The sequence below is a fragment of the Prosopis cineraria genome, unplaced genomic scaffold (genome assembly GCF_029017545.1).
Source record: "Prosopis cineraria cultivar Desert tree isolate PC_DT_omini unplaced genomic scaffold, ASM2901754v1 PC6, whole genome shotgun sequence".
Taxonomy (NCBI): Eukaryota; Viridiplantae; Streptophyta; class Magnoliopsida; order Fabales; family Fabaceae; genus Prosopis; species Prosopis cineraria.
Window position 1 is genome coordinate 1,622,277 of NW_026555337.1, and position 14,495 is coordinate 1,636,771.

The 14,495-nt window shown below is 35.2% G+C and overlaps 3 protein-coding genes across 6 annotated transcripts; 2 read left to right on the forward strand and 1 right to left on the reverse strand.

Moving 5' to 3' along the window:
- The first annotated feature begins 1,660 nt into the window (after nt 1–1,660).
- LOC129313235 (inner membrane protein PPF-1, chloroplastic) lies at nt 1,661–7,144 on the forward strand. Of its 4 annotated transcripts, none has more exons than XM_054956202.1 (11): nt 1,661–2,113; nt 2,810–2,920; nt 3,179–3,253; nt 3,386–3,446; nt 3,788–3,861; nt 3,960–4,064; nt 5,089–5,196; nt 5,272–5,375; nt 5,756–5,905; nt 5,988–6,111; nt 6,210–6,780. In XM_054956202.1, exons 1-11 carry the CDS (start codon nt 1,772–1,774, stop codon nt 6,303–6,305), a joined length of 1,350 nt encoding a protein of 449 aa, XP_054812177.1. In that variant the 5' UTR covers nt 1,661–1,771; the 3' UTR covers nt 6,306–6,780. The 4 variants fall into 4 exon arrangements, with proteins under 4 accessions (XP_054812177.1, XP_054812179.1, XP_054812178.1 ...); XM_054956201.1 differs by lacking the exon at nt 6,210–6,780 and adding an exon at nt 6,837–7,144 and having other exon boundaries at nt 1,662–2,113; XM_054956204.1 differs by lacking the exon at nt 6,210–6,780 and having other exon boundaries at nt 5,860–5,905; nt 5,988–6,081.
- Nucleotides 7,145–7,387: 243 nt separating this feature from the next.
- LOC129313237 (CLAVATA3/ESR (CLE)-related protein 46) lies at nt 7,388–8,573 on the reverse strand. Its single transcript, XM_054956206.1, has 3 exons — nt 8,417–8,573; nt 8,225–8,292; nt 7,388–7,689 (listed from the first exon to the last, which is right to left on the reverse strand). Exons 1-3 carry the CDS (start codon nt 8,523–8,525, stop codon nt 7,612–7,614), a joined length of 255 nt encoding a protein of 84 aa, XP_054812181.1. The 5' UTR covers nt 8,526–8,573; the 3' UTR covers nt 7,388–7,611.
- Nucleotides 8,574–12,150: 3,577 nt separating this feature from the next.
- LOC129313236 (osmotin-like protein) lies at nt 12,151–13,211 on the forward strand. The gene is given in 5 exon segments (XM_054956205.1): nt 12,151–12,207; nt 12,209–12,329; nt 12,332–12,519; nt 12,521–12,596; nt 12,599–13,211. Coding segments are annotated over 5 exon segments (747 nt in total). The 3' UTR covers nt 12,904–13,211.
- The last annotated feature ends 1,284 nt before the right edge of the window (nt 13,212–14,495 follow it).

The following is a 14,495-nucleotide window of genomic DNA, read 5'->3' on the forward strand; positions in this document are numbered from 1 at the left end:
GAGATGCATTGGTTGAAGAAGGGCCCGTTACCGATTATTCGAGAGGCTAGAGCATTTCTCTTAATGAGAAATAGTGTGCAGTGGCTGGGATGAAGCGAGAAATACTCACGTATGCCTAATGGATTGCTATTTGCTCCACTCGTTGAAACCCCAAGGAATGGGAATCAATTTTAGAGCCCTTGCACCTCGACCCACTCGCCACTAAGGCTCATCTAAGCCGTTAGCAAGATCCTCTTACCGGTTGAGGTGAGTGGATTTCATGGTTCAAATGTTTTGAGGATTTTTGGTGGTTTCTTTCATCTACAATTTTTGAACTGAAAATTATTTCCTTCTCCCCTCTTGTTCACTAAACGTTGGTCCAATTTAGTAGGTTTTCAAGAGAAAGAAATGCTCTATTTTTATCATCTTTGATTTAGCCTTGGGTTTTAATGGAGGGGGCTCTTGTTCGTGGTTATGCCAAATGGAGGTTTTTGCATTTTGTTTCACCAGCATCTACTCAAAAAATTAATTTAGGTAATTTTTCATAATTTGACCACAATAGGCCTAAAGAAGGCCTAAACATTAGTTGGTCCATATGGATCCTACAAATAAGTGGTTGGGTAGGTCATTTGCATCTTTCTATACTTACTATGTATGTTAAATATCTAATAATAGAGTCGTTAATTAGAATCGAGCTCGTAAAGTCAGCCCTTTTAAGCTTGAAAAAATTGAGGGTCGGGCCACTACTTTGATCTTTAAAAAGATAAATTAAGTTTAAAAGGACTGATTCTTTTAAGCCTGAAAATAAAAAGGTCAGGGTAAGCCCTTTTAAGCCATAATTTTTTTAAAAAAAATAACATAAAAAATAAATAAAAAAAGACACCACATCACTCAAGCTCAGCACTCACTCTCTAATCCAGACAGTAGACACACATTATTATTTTCTTACTTTGAAGTTTTTGCATTTTTTAAATACCTTAAAATTATGATTTTGGTTATTATTTATTGCAAATAATGAGAATGAAGAACGAAGATATGAAAAGTTTACCATGTTTGCCATAGATGAGGATCCACAAAGAGAAGGATCAAATTATATTGATGTTGATAATGATAAAAATTATCAAAATTTAATTGATAATGCTACCAACGTGTATTTAATGTTGAAGTTAATTTTGGAATGTTATTTTTTTGTTAGACTTGAAATTTCTGTTATGTGAATTGATTTTATTTTATTTTCTTAGACTTAATGTGATGTGTAATAATTTTGTTAAAATTTTAAATATTTTTAAAAATTTTGAATTGAAAAATTAAAAAAAATTAGAGCTACAGCCAAGTTGTTAAAAATAGAGCCTTGAGATATAATCGGACTTAAAAGAGTCAGTCTGTTTAAGTCCTGACCCTTGAAGGGCCAGCTTTTTAAGGTCGAGCTAATCTTAATTGACACCTCTATCTAATAGTCTCTAGAGCATCTGCTAATTTACTATACTTAATTAAAATTTAAATGAGCACATAAATATCTTATAATTTGAGTTTAAAGGAACATCTATTTACAATTACAATTTTCGTGCAACGACGATAACACCCCCCTGATTACATGACCCGTCGCGAGAGGATTGGCTGAGAAAGGCTGCCATCAGCATTCATTTGGCTCGCAAGATATACGGATAAATGGTGAAATATCTACTTACATGGTCTTCCCCTGCCAGAGCTTCCTCATCTCTCTTCCTCCCACCTCCTTCTGTCAATGAGAAGCCGAACTGTGTCTGTCTCACCCTCCTGAAGCTTCTCTTCCATGGCGAAGACATTAATTTCCTCTCCTTCGTTCCTTGGCACGCCTCTTCCTTCTATACCTCGCCCTGGTCTACAACCCTTCCATCTCCCTCATCGTAGGCTGGTCAGCACCAGAGTTAAATTCAACTTCCACGAAATCCCCCCGATCCACTCCCTCAACGATTCCTTTCACTTCAGTCAAATTGTTACTAGAGCTGAAGCGCTTCTTTATACGATCGCTGACGCTGCGGTTTCCGCCGATTCAGGTGCTGGTGCAGCGGCGTCGACCACCACAGATGTTGCCGTGCAGAAGAATGCAGGGTGGTTCAGTTTTATTTCTGAAGCCATGGAGTTTGTTCTCAAGGTAATCGTTTTAGATTATGCTATACTCAAAGTATGCAGCAACATACATTCCAGATGAAGGTGCGTAACTTTTAGGAAATAGGAATTATAAGTATATTTATATATTGGGCTAACTATTGGATTTTCGTTCTAACCAGACCACTAATTGACCCAGATACGTGACTGCATTAAATGTTGAGTGGTAAAAAATAATGAAATTTGTTATCCAGGTTATGCAAACAACGTCTGACTGAAAGCGAGTCTATTATAAAATTATGCCGGGAGGTCATCGATTTTGAAAGAAGCGAAGCGTTAAAATTTGTGATGGGTTTACTTGTATTTAAATTATGAAAACTTATTAAGAGGGGTTGGGTTTAGAAGAAGGGTTTGTCCCTCATAATGAGGTGAACTGACGTTCGAATCCTCACTGTGAGAGGTGCTTAAGATTTAGTACTGACCGTGTTTCGAATATAATTGCCTCTTATTTGAGGATACTTATGAATAATCAAAAAAGAAATTACGAAAACTTGGAAATTATTGAGTTGCTACCAGTCAGAGAAATCATAATTTGGCCGATTTGACACATGATGTACACCAAAAACTTGGTCAATGTAATTATAGCATGCACGTTATATGCAAGCCAATGAAATGAAATGTATTTTTTCCCAGTATAATTGTGTCTTAAGTGTGAAATCATAAACGTTGCTTTTTTCTCCAGGTGTTAAAAGATGGCCTGAGTGCTGTGCATGTGCCTTACGCATATGGATTTGCTATAATATTGCTCACTTTTATTGTTAAAGTTGCTACACTTCCCTTGACAAAGCAACAGGTTAGTGCAAATTCAGCAGCTTCAAAGAGCTGGTTTTAAGGTGCAAATTTTTTATTCACTCCAAATCGTTAGATACTATATTTTCCCTCGCAAAAGTAACTGGATTTCCCCCCCCCATCCCAAAAAAAAGCCTGAGATACTTCTTATCCAAACCATTATTGAATGAAGCACAAATGCTGTAGAACTGAAATTACATGGCAATTATATGGTTTGCTTGACAAAATTATGTTTAAGTGCTGACTGTAGTAAAATGTTTAGGTTGAATCAACACTTGCTATGCAAAATCTTCAGCCAAAAATTAAGGCCATCCAAGAAAGATACGCTGGCAATCAGGTGAGTTATGTTGGTGGTTGTGTGGTCTGTATAAGTCATCCATTTTAAACTGTAGTAAATATTATTTTATTTATTATAGCATGAAACTGTAGCATGGTTCTCTCTAAACAAGTCATTGGGTTGTATTTTAAGGAAAGAATACAACTTGAGACATCAAGGTTATACAAGCAAGCAGGTGTCAATCCATTGGCTGGTACGTTGTATCTCGCCCCTGCTTTTTTCTTGCTCTTCTTCCAGCTTCTGTTCTCTTCTTATTCTTCTTCTTGCTACTTGTTTCAATAAAAAATGTGTCATATGAGGTTGGTCACTCATGGAATCAGATTGGTGGCAGATATTTGTTAAGAACATATAAGATGGTCTGCAAGTAGTAATTGTTATACCAACCCCCTCTTTTTTTTCTTCTCCCATACTGCCCTCCTGGGGGTCTTTCTCTAACATTACTTCTGTATTTCACTTAGGACTGGTGTATTTTCTGCAGTTATATGTTCTTTATATGTACTTCCTTAGTTATCTTGTGCTTGTTTGTATGTATAGGTTGTTTACCGACTTTGGCTACCATTCCTGTGTGGATAGGTCTCTACCAAGCTTTATCAAATGTGGCCAATGAAGTAAAACCTTTATAAATTAAGTGGAGATTTTTATAGATAAATTTTCATCAGTTATAAGATCTGATTGTTTCTGATTCTGGAAAACCTTCTACTTGAAGGGTCTTTTGACAGAAGGCTTTTTCTGGATCCCCTCTTTGGGTGGTCCTACTACCATTGCCGCTAGACAAAGTGGATCTGGAATTTCTTGGCTTTTCCCATTTGTGGTAAGAGGAATACCTTTCCCCTTCATTGGTGAAACAGTGATTTATCTTTTGTACTTTTTGCTTGCATAGCTCTCGTTATGATTTTTGTTCAAGTTGGAAAAAAAGTTGTGCTTTCTCACATTAGACCATTTACTCTCCATTACATCAAAATTTATTTATTTTAATGTGGCATGTAAAATCACATAACTTTGAATTGGATATGGCATCCTGCATGTTTGGTGATAGGCATTTTTATTGGTAGTTTACAAAGAGTTTTGCTTATAATTGGTCTCTTCTGCGGCTTCTGCTGAATATTATCTATTTTGCCTTGCCAATTTATCTTTGTGCAGCCACTCTCCTTAAGGTTTACCGAACATTTAATGTAGTTATTTTATCAAGCCATTCCCTTGGGAAGTTTTATACTTCTATTCATCTTTTCCCTCTTCTTGGACATGAAAACAATTCTGATTAAATATTATGTTATAGCCAGTAATTTTGCTTGCTGTGATGATTAAGACTTTAACTAGTTGCTTAGTGATTTGTAGAAGCTAATAAAATTCTGTGGCAGAGGGTTGTAAAGTGAGGTACAATGTGTGGTAAAAATTTGACCACTTTTGAGTGAAATGTCATTTTTTTTATTTTAGTACTTCCTTCCTTCCTTCCTTCCTTCCTTTTTTCTTTTTAACTAATTGACTCTTTTTCTGCATCTTTTTTTCTTTTCAATAGAGGGAAGTTTTCATTACTTTTCTTTCTTGCTTTTTTTTTGGGGGGGTGGGGTTTGGATTTTAGTGTTTATTCAGTTTTGTCCCCCTTTAACATCCCGCAGTGACCTATATTGAAAAAATGAACTGGCTTGCTTAAATTGTTTGTTGCCACATACCCTTACCTGTTCTATATGAACAGTGGCTTTTATGAGATTGATCGCAGGTCTGTATTTCATTTGTTCACTTGTTCCAGTCATCTATTGAGTGGGAATAAGTGCCCTATTTTCTTTCTATAGCTTGTGCTGATTTTATATTGTCTTGACAAACAAACTGGCATGCAGGATGGTCATCCACCGTTGGGCTGGCAAGACACTGCAGCATATCTTGTTTTACCCATCCTCCTTGTTGTTTCTCAATATGTTTCTATGGAAATCATGAAACCCCCCCAGGTAAGCTATGGCTTTTCCTTCTGTTCAGACCCTCTTACATGAGAGTCCTGAGTCCTCAATGACTTATTTTAACAGACTGATGATCCGGCTCAGAAAAATACACTTCTCGTTTTCAAGTTTCTTCCACTCATGATTGGTTACTTCGCGCTGTCTGTTCCTTCAGGGCTATCAATTTACTGGTTAGTGATTCAGAATTATGTTTTCAGTATTAACCATTTTATGTTGATTTTATGGCCTCAAATACCTGCATTTTCTTGCCCTTTCTGGGTAGCAGTCTTTTAACTATGGATCTCTTGTACCATTTTCTCCATTTCTACCTGCTTTCAAACACTTTTTATTTTATTCCTTAACATGCCTGTTCAATGCATTAAGAAATGTGCATGATAATTTCGGTTCTTGTCTTGGACAAAGGATAACATGTTTCTCAAGCAAACAATGTCATGTTATCATAATATCATCTATCTTGATAGATTATAGTTTAATGCTCCCCTCTGTTTCTTCATCCAAAAGAAAGAATAAACAGCACCCCAACCCAAATTATCTTATTTTGTCGTACTAGGTTTACAAACAATGTTTTAAGCACAGCACAACAAGTATGGCTGCGCAAATTAGGAGGTGCAAAGCCTGTTGTTAATGAAAATGCAAGTGGAATTATTACTGCAGGACGTGCTAAGCGATCAGTTTCTCAGCCAGAAAGAACTGGTGAGAGGTCAGTGTGGTATGGTACATAAAGGAGACTTGCCTTTTCAGTTTCTTCTGAAGTTTTCTTATATAGAACCGGTGATCTATAGGTTTAAACAGTTAAAGGAGAAGGAGAAAAAGCAGTTAAACAAGGTACTGCCTCAAAAAGAGGCTCAACCTCTGTCTTCTGTTTCTGATTCTGATGGTGGTTCAGATGAAGAGAGTGATAACAAGGTACAGTATTCATCTTGGATAGTGTGTGTTGGAATACTATGTCATTTGGCTGTCATCCGAGCTCCCGATATATCATGAGTTCAGTTTTTTGTTTTTAGTTAGAGAACGAAGAAAATGAGAAATCTTACATTTGCATCAGTAGACAAAAAGAAAACCCTCCATTGAATCACAGTTGTCATTATTTGAACAAGTGATTCCAACTTCCTTTTTATATTATTAATTAGTTAATAATATCTGCCTACGTTTAAGATATCAGCTCCATCCAACACTGCACATTTATTGCACCTCACTTTTAAGACCTTGTTGCCAGGATACTGTAAGTTATGTTAAGATGAAGATAAATTGGTGAATTTAATCGAACTAGAGATTCGTTTTGTTGAAAAACAATCTACAGGATTAGATAGAAAATGTGGCTGGCTCTCCAAGGGCTCAAATATATTTCCCGTCACTCAGATTGAAGGGGTATATGTCACTGTCTGTCACATAGCCTTGCTGTGCTACTGACAAAAGAGTCAAGGTCTAAATTTTTTTTCTCAACTGAGTCATTAGCTGCATGACAATTCGTGTTTCATTATCATCTTGGGACGTGGGGCCTTATTTTTTGCGGTCTAAATTTTAGCTTCGTATTAATGCTTTGACCGTTTCCGCTCGTAGACTGAAGTTTGGAGTTTTCATCTGCATTCTTTTTATCAAGAAGTCTAGAACACTAAGTCAACTTTTTATAGGGCGACGAAGTTGCAGAAGAAGCATATGCTTCTACGGTAAACAAGGAGGTTCCAAATTTGAGAGAAAGAAGAAGCAAGCGCTCAAAGCGGAAGCGGGCTGTATAAAGAGACTCCATGCGGTTGTTTGTAGTTTGCAAGGAGACTGGCATATCACAATAGATTGTATCTTAGCCTCTTGCGCCATTTTTGGATTGGCTTATTCAAATTGAATATGTAATTTAATCCTGCAAATATCCATTCTCGAAAAGTAATATTATACGTAGTAAATGAAGAAATTTGCCTTCGTGGGCAAATTACCTGTTTTTCAATGATGAATTCTCTGCTAGTAACAGAGATACATAACAATTTTATGAACCTACAGTGTATAAGAAACGCGGACAACTTCTGATGCAAAAGAAGTAATGGCTGCGCACATTGGGGGATAATGTCTCGGGGACAGAATGTCGGGCTGATTGCATGATGTTGTGACTTAGTTAAAGAAAAGGATGGCCCGAGTAAGGTGAGAATGTTTAAGAAGTCGAATCAATGCGAAAACACTTGGCGAGCTGATAGGAAGTAGAAAAAGAAATAGGAATGATATTTAATTAGACTACTAAATGCAATGAGAACTTAATGATGGCTAATATAACAACTTATAAGGTACAAATATTCAATTATTAAACCCCATTTTGTACAACTACAATGTTCCTGGAAACCGGGATCTCCCAAGAGGTCATGACTCCTAAGAAACCATGACTGATGCCGAATAGCTGTGTCCATCCATCCCACCGTCACTTTATGTTTTAGATGGTGGTCGGTGATTCCCTACGGGGTTCGGCCCTGATGGGCTTTTTTGAGTCCTTTTATCTTCATCCTGTGATTTCCAATCAATGACATGCATCAGATTTATGTCACATAAATACTTTAATAAGTGGCATAAATGGGTGATGATAAAGCAATGATGTCATGTAATTCATGCAGTAGATCTCATTTAGTGATATAAAGTTTTATTATTGTTGACATAAATGTGTGATTCTTTGAGAGCTTCATATGCATACTGAGAATATGGGGGAAAATATAGAAGAGATCGATCTCGGCTAGCATATTCCAACGCAAGAGTATCATTCTAGAACATCATTTCTTAGAACTTTTGATATAACTACAAAAAATTTGAAAAATAATCGAATGGTTGAGAAGCAAACCTCTTCAGTGACAAACTCTTTTCGCTATCAAAATATTGAGAGATATTTGCTTGAGGAGAAAATCGTGAAATCTATCTAATGATATTAACGTGTCAACCTCTTGACAAAGAAAACTTTCCACATAATTATATTTTTATATATCTTGGAAACTTGGACGAAATAAAAAAACACGTCATGAAGATGGGAAAACCCTGTCTTGGTACTAACCCATGAAGGCATGTCATGCCCAGAATGTGGCATCGAGCTGGGTCGTAAGGTTCGGAGCTTGACATGAGCTGGTGGGAAGGAATAAAGAAATGAGAAAGTTAGTAACAGAAACAATGCTAGCAAAGGCGTCAGTGTTTCTCTGCATAAGGAAAAAATAATTAGCGGCTATAGACACAAGAAAGAGTCAAACACCTGGCGGAATGGCCTGAACACTAGCAGTGAGATGATTGATTGGGGAAGCTGCGAGTAGGAGGCTCAGTAGGAGAAGACGAAAGAAGATTTGTCTCCTCATTTTTCGCATTGATTGTAGTGGAGAGTAGCAGAGTTATGTTGTTAAGAATGAGAAATGGAGCAGTTTTTATGTGCTTCGTCACTTGGAATATAATGATAACCAAACTTGAATTTTGATGGAGAATGTTTGTTAAAAGATGCCCGGGAATCCTATGCCAAATGTTTGCATTCTGATTTGATCATTGATAAGATCGAGAATCTGGATGTATCCCCATTGTGGATTGACTTCTTACCCGCTATCATTTCTCAGTTATCATTGCTTCCATGATAAGCAAAAAAAAAAAAAAAAAACAGAGAGAGAGAGAGAGAGTTTCCCAAGTACCTTGCCATTATTTTTCTTGAGTGCTTGGCCTTGCTGTCCTCACACCCTCCCAATTCCTTATTCTTTAAATTAATTTTCCAAATCAAGTTTTAAGCACACTTTAATCCAGTGATTAGCGCCATGCATGCCACAAATTCGAGAGTAATTACTCAAGGGGGAAAATCTTTGATCATATTCTACTCATTTTTAAACTTGAGAAGCGTGTATAAGAGTATTGTAATGGTCTCTCCGTCAGAATATTTCACCAGAGATGTCTCTAAATAGCTAGACATTTGGGGTTGGAGTGCAAGCATACCATCCTTGTTCATCGCAGTGTGGCGTGAAGTAAAATTGTCTTGGAGTCGAAGGCGCAACACACTAGTTTTGCTGTTTGTACGGTTTTTTAAATTAATTTAAAATGAGCTGACAAGAGTGCTATTGCTATAGTGTAGTAGACAAGATGGACTTTTACGAGAGACATGAGGAAGATCTTTAGTTGTAAAGTCAAGTGTTATCATGATTGCCTCAAGTTAGAATTGAATCAAGACAATCACCGAAACTGAATAGTATAAACACGAGTCCCCAAAATGTTCCGCGGCAGAGAAGAGAACGAAGAAATTGCAAGGCCCCATGAAAAAAGGACCATCATGATCAGCTTAATTACCTGATTTGCTTCATAATCTAGACTTTATCCCCCATAAACCAATCATGGCTTTCGAAGTTCAGCAGGAGGAGAGGTGGGAGAAAAATTATGACTTGTTTTGACTTCTCTTTTGTTTCTCTTTCAGGGAATGATGCATGATGATTGATGGCTCAGGGAGTACTTGGGTTTTAATGGGCTGGACCGGGTTAAATTAAAAAACCATGAATGCAGGCCCAAAAACAATTGCCGTCCGGGCTTATCTGTAATTTAGTGGGCTTTAGCTTACAAATCTTAATATCGCCGCAAGAATATTTGCATGAATGGATTCTGAGACAGTGTTTGGTTTAACAAAGGGAGAGGAGGTTTGGTGATCACTTCTTGGGTTGAGACTTGAGAAGGTGGATAAAATATTTTATTAATAATAAAAGAGGCAAGAGCATTTTTAAAAATGGGTGGTAAATATTTTGCAAAATTTTATAAAGAAAACAGTCACATTTTCTGCGAATCGGTTGGAGGACGGAACTTCTGCGGTTTCTGGGTTGTGCAGCAGGGGAAAGGAAAAGTGATAGGCCGCCTAATACCTCGTGAACCGAGCTTCTTATCCACTTGCCACACGTTTTCTCCACACCTTCAACTAATATATATTTCTTTTATTAAAATATTTTTTAAAGAATTATATAATAAAAATATAAGATATTTTTAATTTTTTGATATATAATTTTTATCTTTTTTTTTAAGTATCTTTATTAATAATAATTTCATATTTATTATAAGATATTTAATAAAATAAATATAAAAAAATATAATTAATTTAAAAATAAGTAATTATTTTATTAAGAATAAAATTTAATTAAAAATATTTTATATTTTTAATGAAAGGAGTACATAAATGATATAATATAGTACAATTATATATTATTTTCTTTCCACAAGAACGTCTAGGGTGATCTTTTGTACTAGTATATATTAAATCAACATGAATAAATATACCTTGCGAGTGTCTTAAAAGGATGCCAATGCACGAACTTTGATATATAATAAGTAATAGTTATTAATTTATCAACAGTCACCGATCACTGATGGCGCCACGTCAAGAGTGACCACCAACTTTTTTAGTTCGCATTTCAATATGCCTAATTATCGCAGTGCATATAGCATTTTAAATTCAAATATTTAAATCTCAACGTCTTATTAGTTTTCCATTCCTCTATTTAATTCTAAATATATACTTTTTTTATTAAAAATATAAAATATTTTTTAAAAAATAAATATTAAAAAATATAAAATATTTTTTAATTTTTTAATATGTAATTATTATTTTTTTTATCAAAAGTGTTTCTATTAATAAATAATTTACTATTATTTGTTACATTTATCATGTCTTATACTCCTGCGTTAAAAAATGTAAGGCATTTTTAATCTTTTAAGATGTAATTATTATTTTTTTTCAAAAGTACCCCTATTAATGATGACTTTATATTTATTGTAGTATTTAATAGGATAAAAAAAAAAATAAGGTTAATTAAAAAGTAGGTAACTACTTTATAAAGTGAGATTCGATTTTATATTTTTGAACAAAAAAAGTATAATAAAAGTTTTGTAATCCTAAAACATTTAAAAAATTTACTCTCTCTCAAATTAAAAATAATTTTGTAAAAATTCATGATCTTAAAATATAAAATAATTAAGAAAAATAAAATTCTATCAATTATATTTTTTAATATTATTTTTTAAATAAAAAAAAATTAAAATAATATTGTAACTTAAGTGTGTAGATATTTTTAAAAGAGTATAATCTATAATATAATTGCGTGGAAGCCTGGACATGCTGGAGGGAGTCCCGGGTTGCATTTCCCGCCGCCCAAACAGCAATGATTCAAAAAGGGCCCACTGTTTGCAGTCTCCCAGTTGTTCCGCAGGTTTCTGACCACTTTTCTCAAGCGCCTTTCCTAAAAGACGAATCCCTTCTCATAAATCGTAAATCCACCCCTCTTTCGCTTCACGTACTGTTGCTTTATTAAGAGATGAGAATATCTTTTTATTTAAAAATAGAATATTTTTTAAAAAATTAAATAGTTTTAATTTTTTAAAATAGAATCATTATTTTTTTAAAAAAATATTTATAATAATTTTATATTTTAATAATAAAATATTAATAAAAATATAAATAAAAAATAAAATTAACTTTAAAATAAATAATTGCTTTATTAAAGAGTAAAATTTTATTAAAATATAAAAAATTAACTAATCTTTCAATAATTTGATACAAAATATTAATTTAATCTTTTATTTATAAAATATTTTTAATCCTTTAATTTTAATATTTTTATTTTTTAAATAATTATTTTCATGTTAATTATTATTATTTTTTAAAAAATTAAATTTAATATATTAATATTTAAGAATATTTTTTTAATGTTTAAAACTTTAATATAAAATTTATTAAAATAAAAGTCACTGTATTAAAATTAAAAGATTAAAAAAATATTTTATACAATTAAAATATTAAAAAAAATTGTAGAAAGTGAGAAGATTAAATATAATTTTTAATTTAGAGTAAAAATTGAAAGAGCAAGGGTAATTTCGTCATATGGAATCTCGCCCTGCGAAGAGCCAAAAACCGGTCTTTTCTTGTCTATAAAACGCAACCAAACCCTCCTCTCCGATCATCCACACCCCCCCCCCCAAAAAATGGCTTCGTCTTCCTCACTACTTTCTCTCATACTATCCGTCGCATCCTTCTTCGTCCGCTAGTCTCGCCGACGCCACCATCTTAACCCTCGTCAACAACTGTAAGTTCACCGTCTGGCCCGCCGCCATCCAGCCCAACGCCGGCCACCCCGTTCTCGCTGGCGGTGGTTTCGTTCCCCACTCCTCACTCATATCTCCATCCCCGTACCAGACCGACACTGGTCCGGTCGGGTATGGGCTCGAACGGGTTGCGGCTACTCCGGCAACCAGTTCAACTGCGCCACCGGCGACTGCGGAGGTCACCTTCAGTGCAATGGTGCCGGCGGCGCACCTCCGGCGCTCTGGCTCAGTTTCAGCATACACCACGGTGCAACACGACTACTCCTCTTACGGTGTCAGCCTCGTGGACGGCTTCAACGTCCCGATGACGGTGACCCCACACGAGGGTAAGGCGTGTGTCCAGTGGTGGGGTGTCGCGTGGATCTGCTTTCGACGTGTCCTCCCGGGTTGCAGCACCGTGTGCCGCAGGGTCATGGTCCGGTGATGGCGTGTAAGAGCGGGTGCGAGGCTTTCAGGACGGACGAACTATGCTGCAGGAACCACTACAACAGCCCACAGATGTGTAAACCGTCAATATATTCAGATTTCTTCAAGCACGCGTGCCCTGCCACCTTCACTTACGCTCATGACAACCCTTCGCTGATGCACGAGTGTTCTTCCCCGAGGGAGCTTAAGGTGATTTTCTGCCATTAGTAGGTAGGATGAGGATGACGGGTCACTCAGGTGACCTGATTATCTGGGATCCTCTGAATAAGAATGGAAAATGTGAACTCAAGAACAATGTAAGCGGGTTAGTGGTCCTTCAGTGTTAATTAATGGTCAAATCAATGTAGCGGTTGTCTTTCAGCTTTTGCCTTCACGGTCTTGCGGTCCTGTTTACTGCTTGTCTTGTGCCGGTTTGACACTTCAAACCAATAATGCTACCAGCTATGTGTGTGTATGTAGCCGAGAAATTTTGCATTTGCAGATGTATTTTTAATAACTTACTTTATTTTTTATAATTGATGTTACATGTATATTTAATTAAAATTAGGGATCGTGAATAAAATAAATTCTGTGAAAGTATTGTCCCGAGTCCCGACTGAAGGATAAAACTAAAGAGATATTGGGTAATGGGTAGGGGTGTTCAATCTGGACCCGTCCCGATTGGCCCGGTATCGTCCCGATCATATCGGGACGGGTCTTGTCCCGACCCGAAATAATCGGGACGGGACTTTACGGGACAGGACAGGAAAGGGGTTCGGGACGGGACGGGACACGGGATTACCATCGGGAAGTCCCGTCCCGTCCCGAATATTATATATATTATTTTTTATTTTAATATATTAATTATATTAATATAATTTATATTTATATTAATTATATCAATTATAATTTTAATACTTACAATTCTTATTTAAAACTAAAGTATTTTTATATTGATAATTTTAATGGTATGGAGTAAACATGACGATATCTTTTTTATAATATATTAATTATATTAATATAATTTATTCTTATATCTATCTATTTAATAACTTTTATTTATAACATACTTCTTGCTTATTTTAGAAAAGTAATTAGCTTAGTATATCTTCACTAAAGTAGAAGAACAATTATTTAATGTTGTATTTGACTTGCCTGTTGTTGTTAATTTTATAACATAAAGATCACTTGTATTTTTTATTATAATATGTAGTTGTGATTAAAATAATTCAATAATTGATTTTAAATTATTGTTATTTATGTACTTGTGTTATTTTGATTTTAAACTTAATAAATTATATAATTTAAAATTTTAATGAAAATTATTATCCAGATTTTTTTCGATATTATTTCATTTATCGGGACGGCGGGACGTCCCGATCTTGTCCCGATCCCGTCCCGACTCTTAACGGGACGGGACGACTTTCGGGACGGGACGGGACACGGGACCAAAATTCAGTCCCGATCTTTTTTTCGGGACGGGACACGGGACGGGGGTGTCCCGGTCCCGTCCCGTCCCGTGAACACCCCTGGTAATGGGTAGGACTAGGCTTAGACTTTTTTTTTTTTTCTTTTTATCCTTGAAAAAAGTTAGGGAAAACACATCTATATGTTCTTTCATTTTACTTTTAATCTTTATAATTTTTTTTTATATTCTCAGTTATATTTTTAAAAAAATGAGGTGATGCATGTTGTTTAAATTTTATAATTTTAATTTTTTAATATTTTTAAGTCCATATAAAGATTAAAAGTGAAATTTAATGAAGCAATGAAGATTAAAGATTAGTTTTTAAGAAGAGATAAAAATTTTATGATAAAAT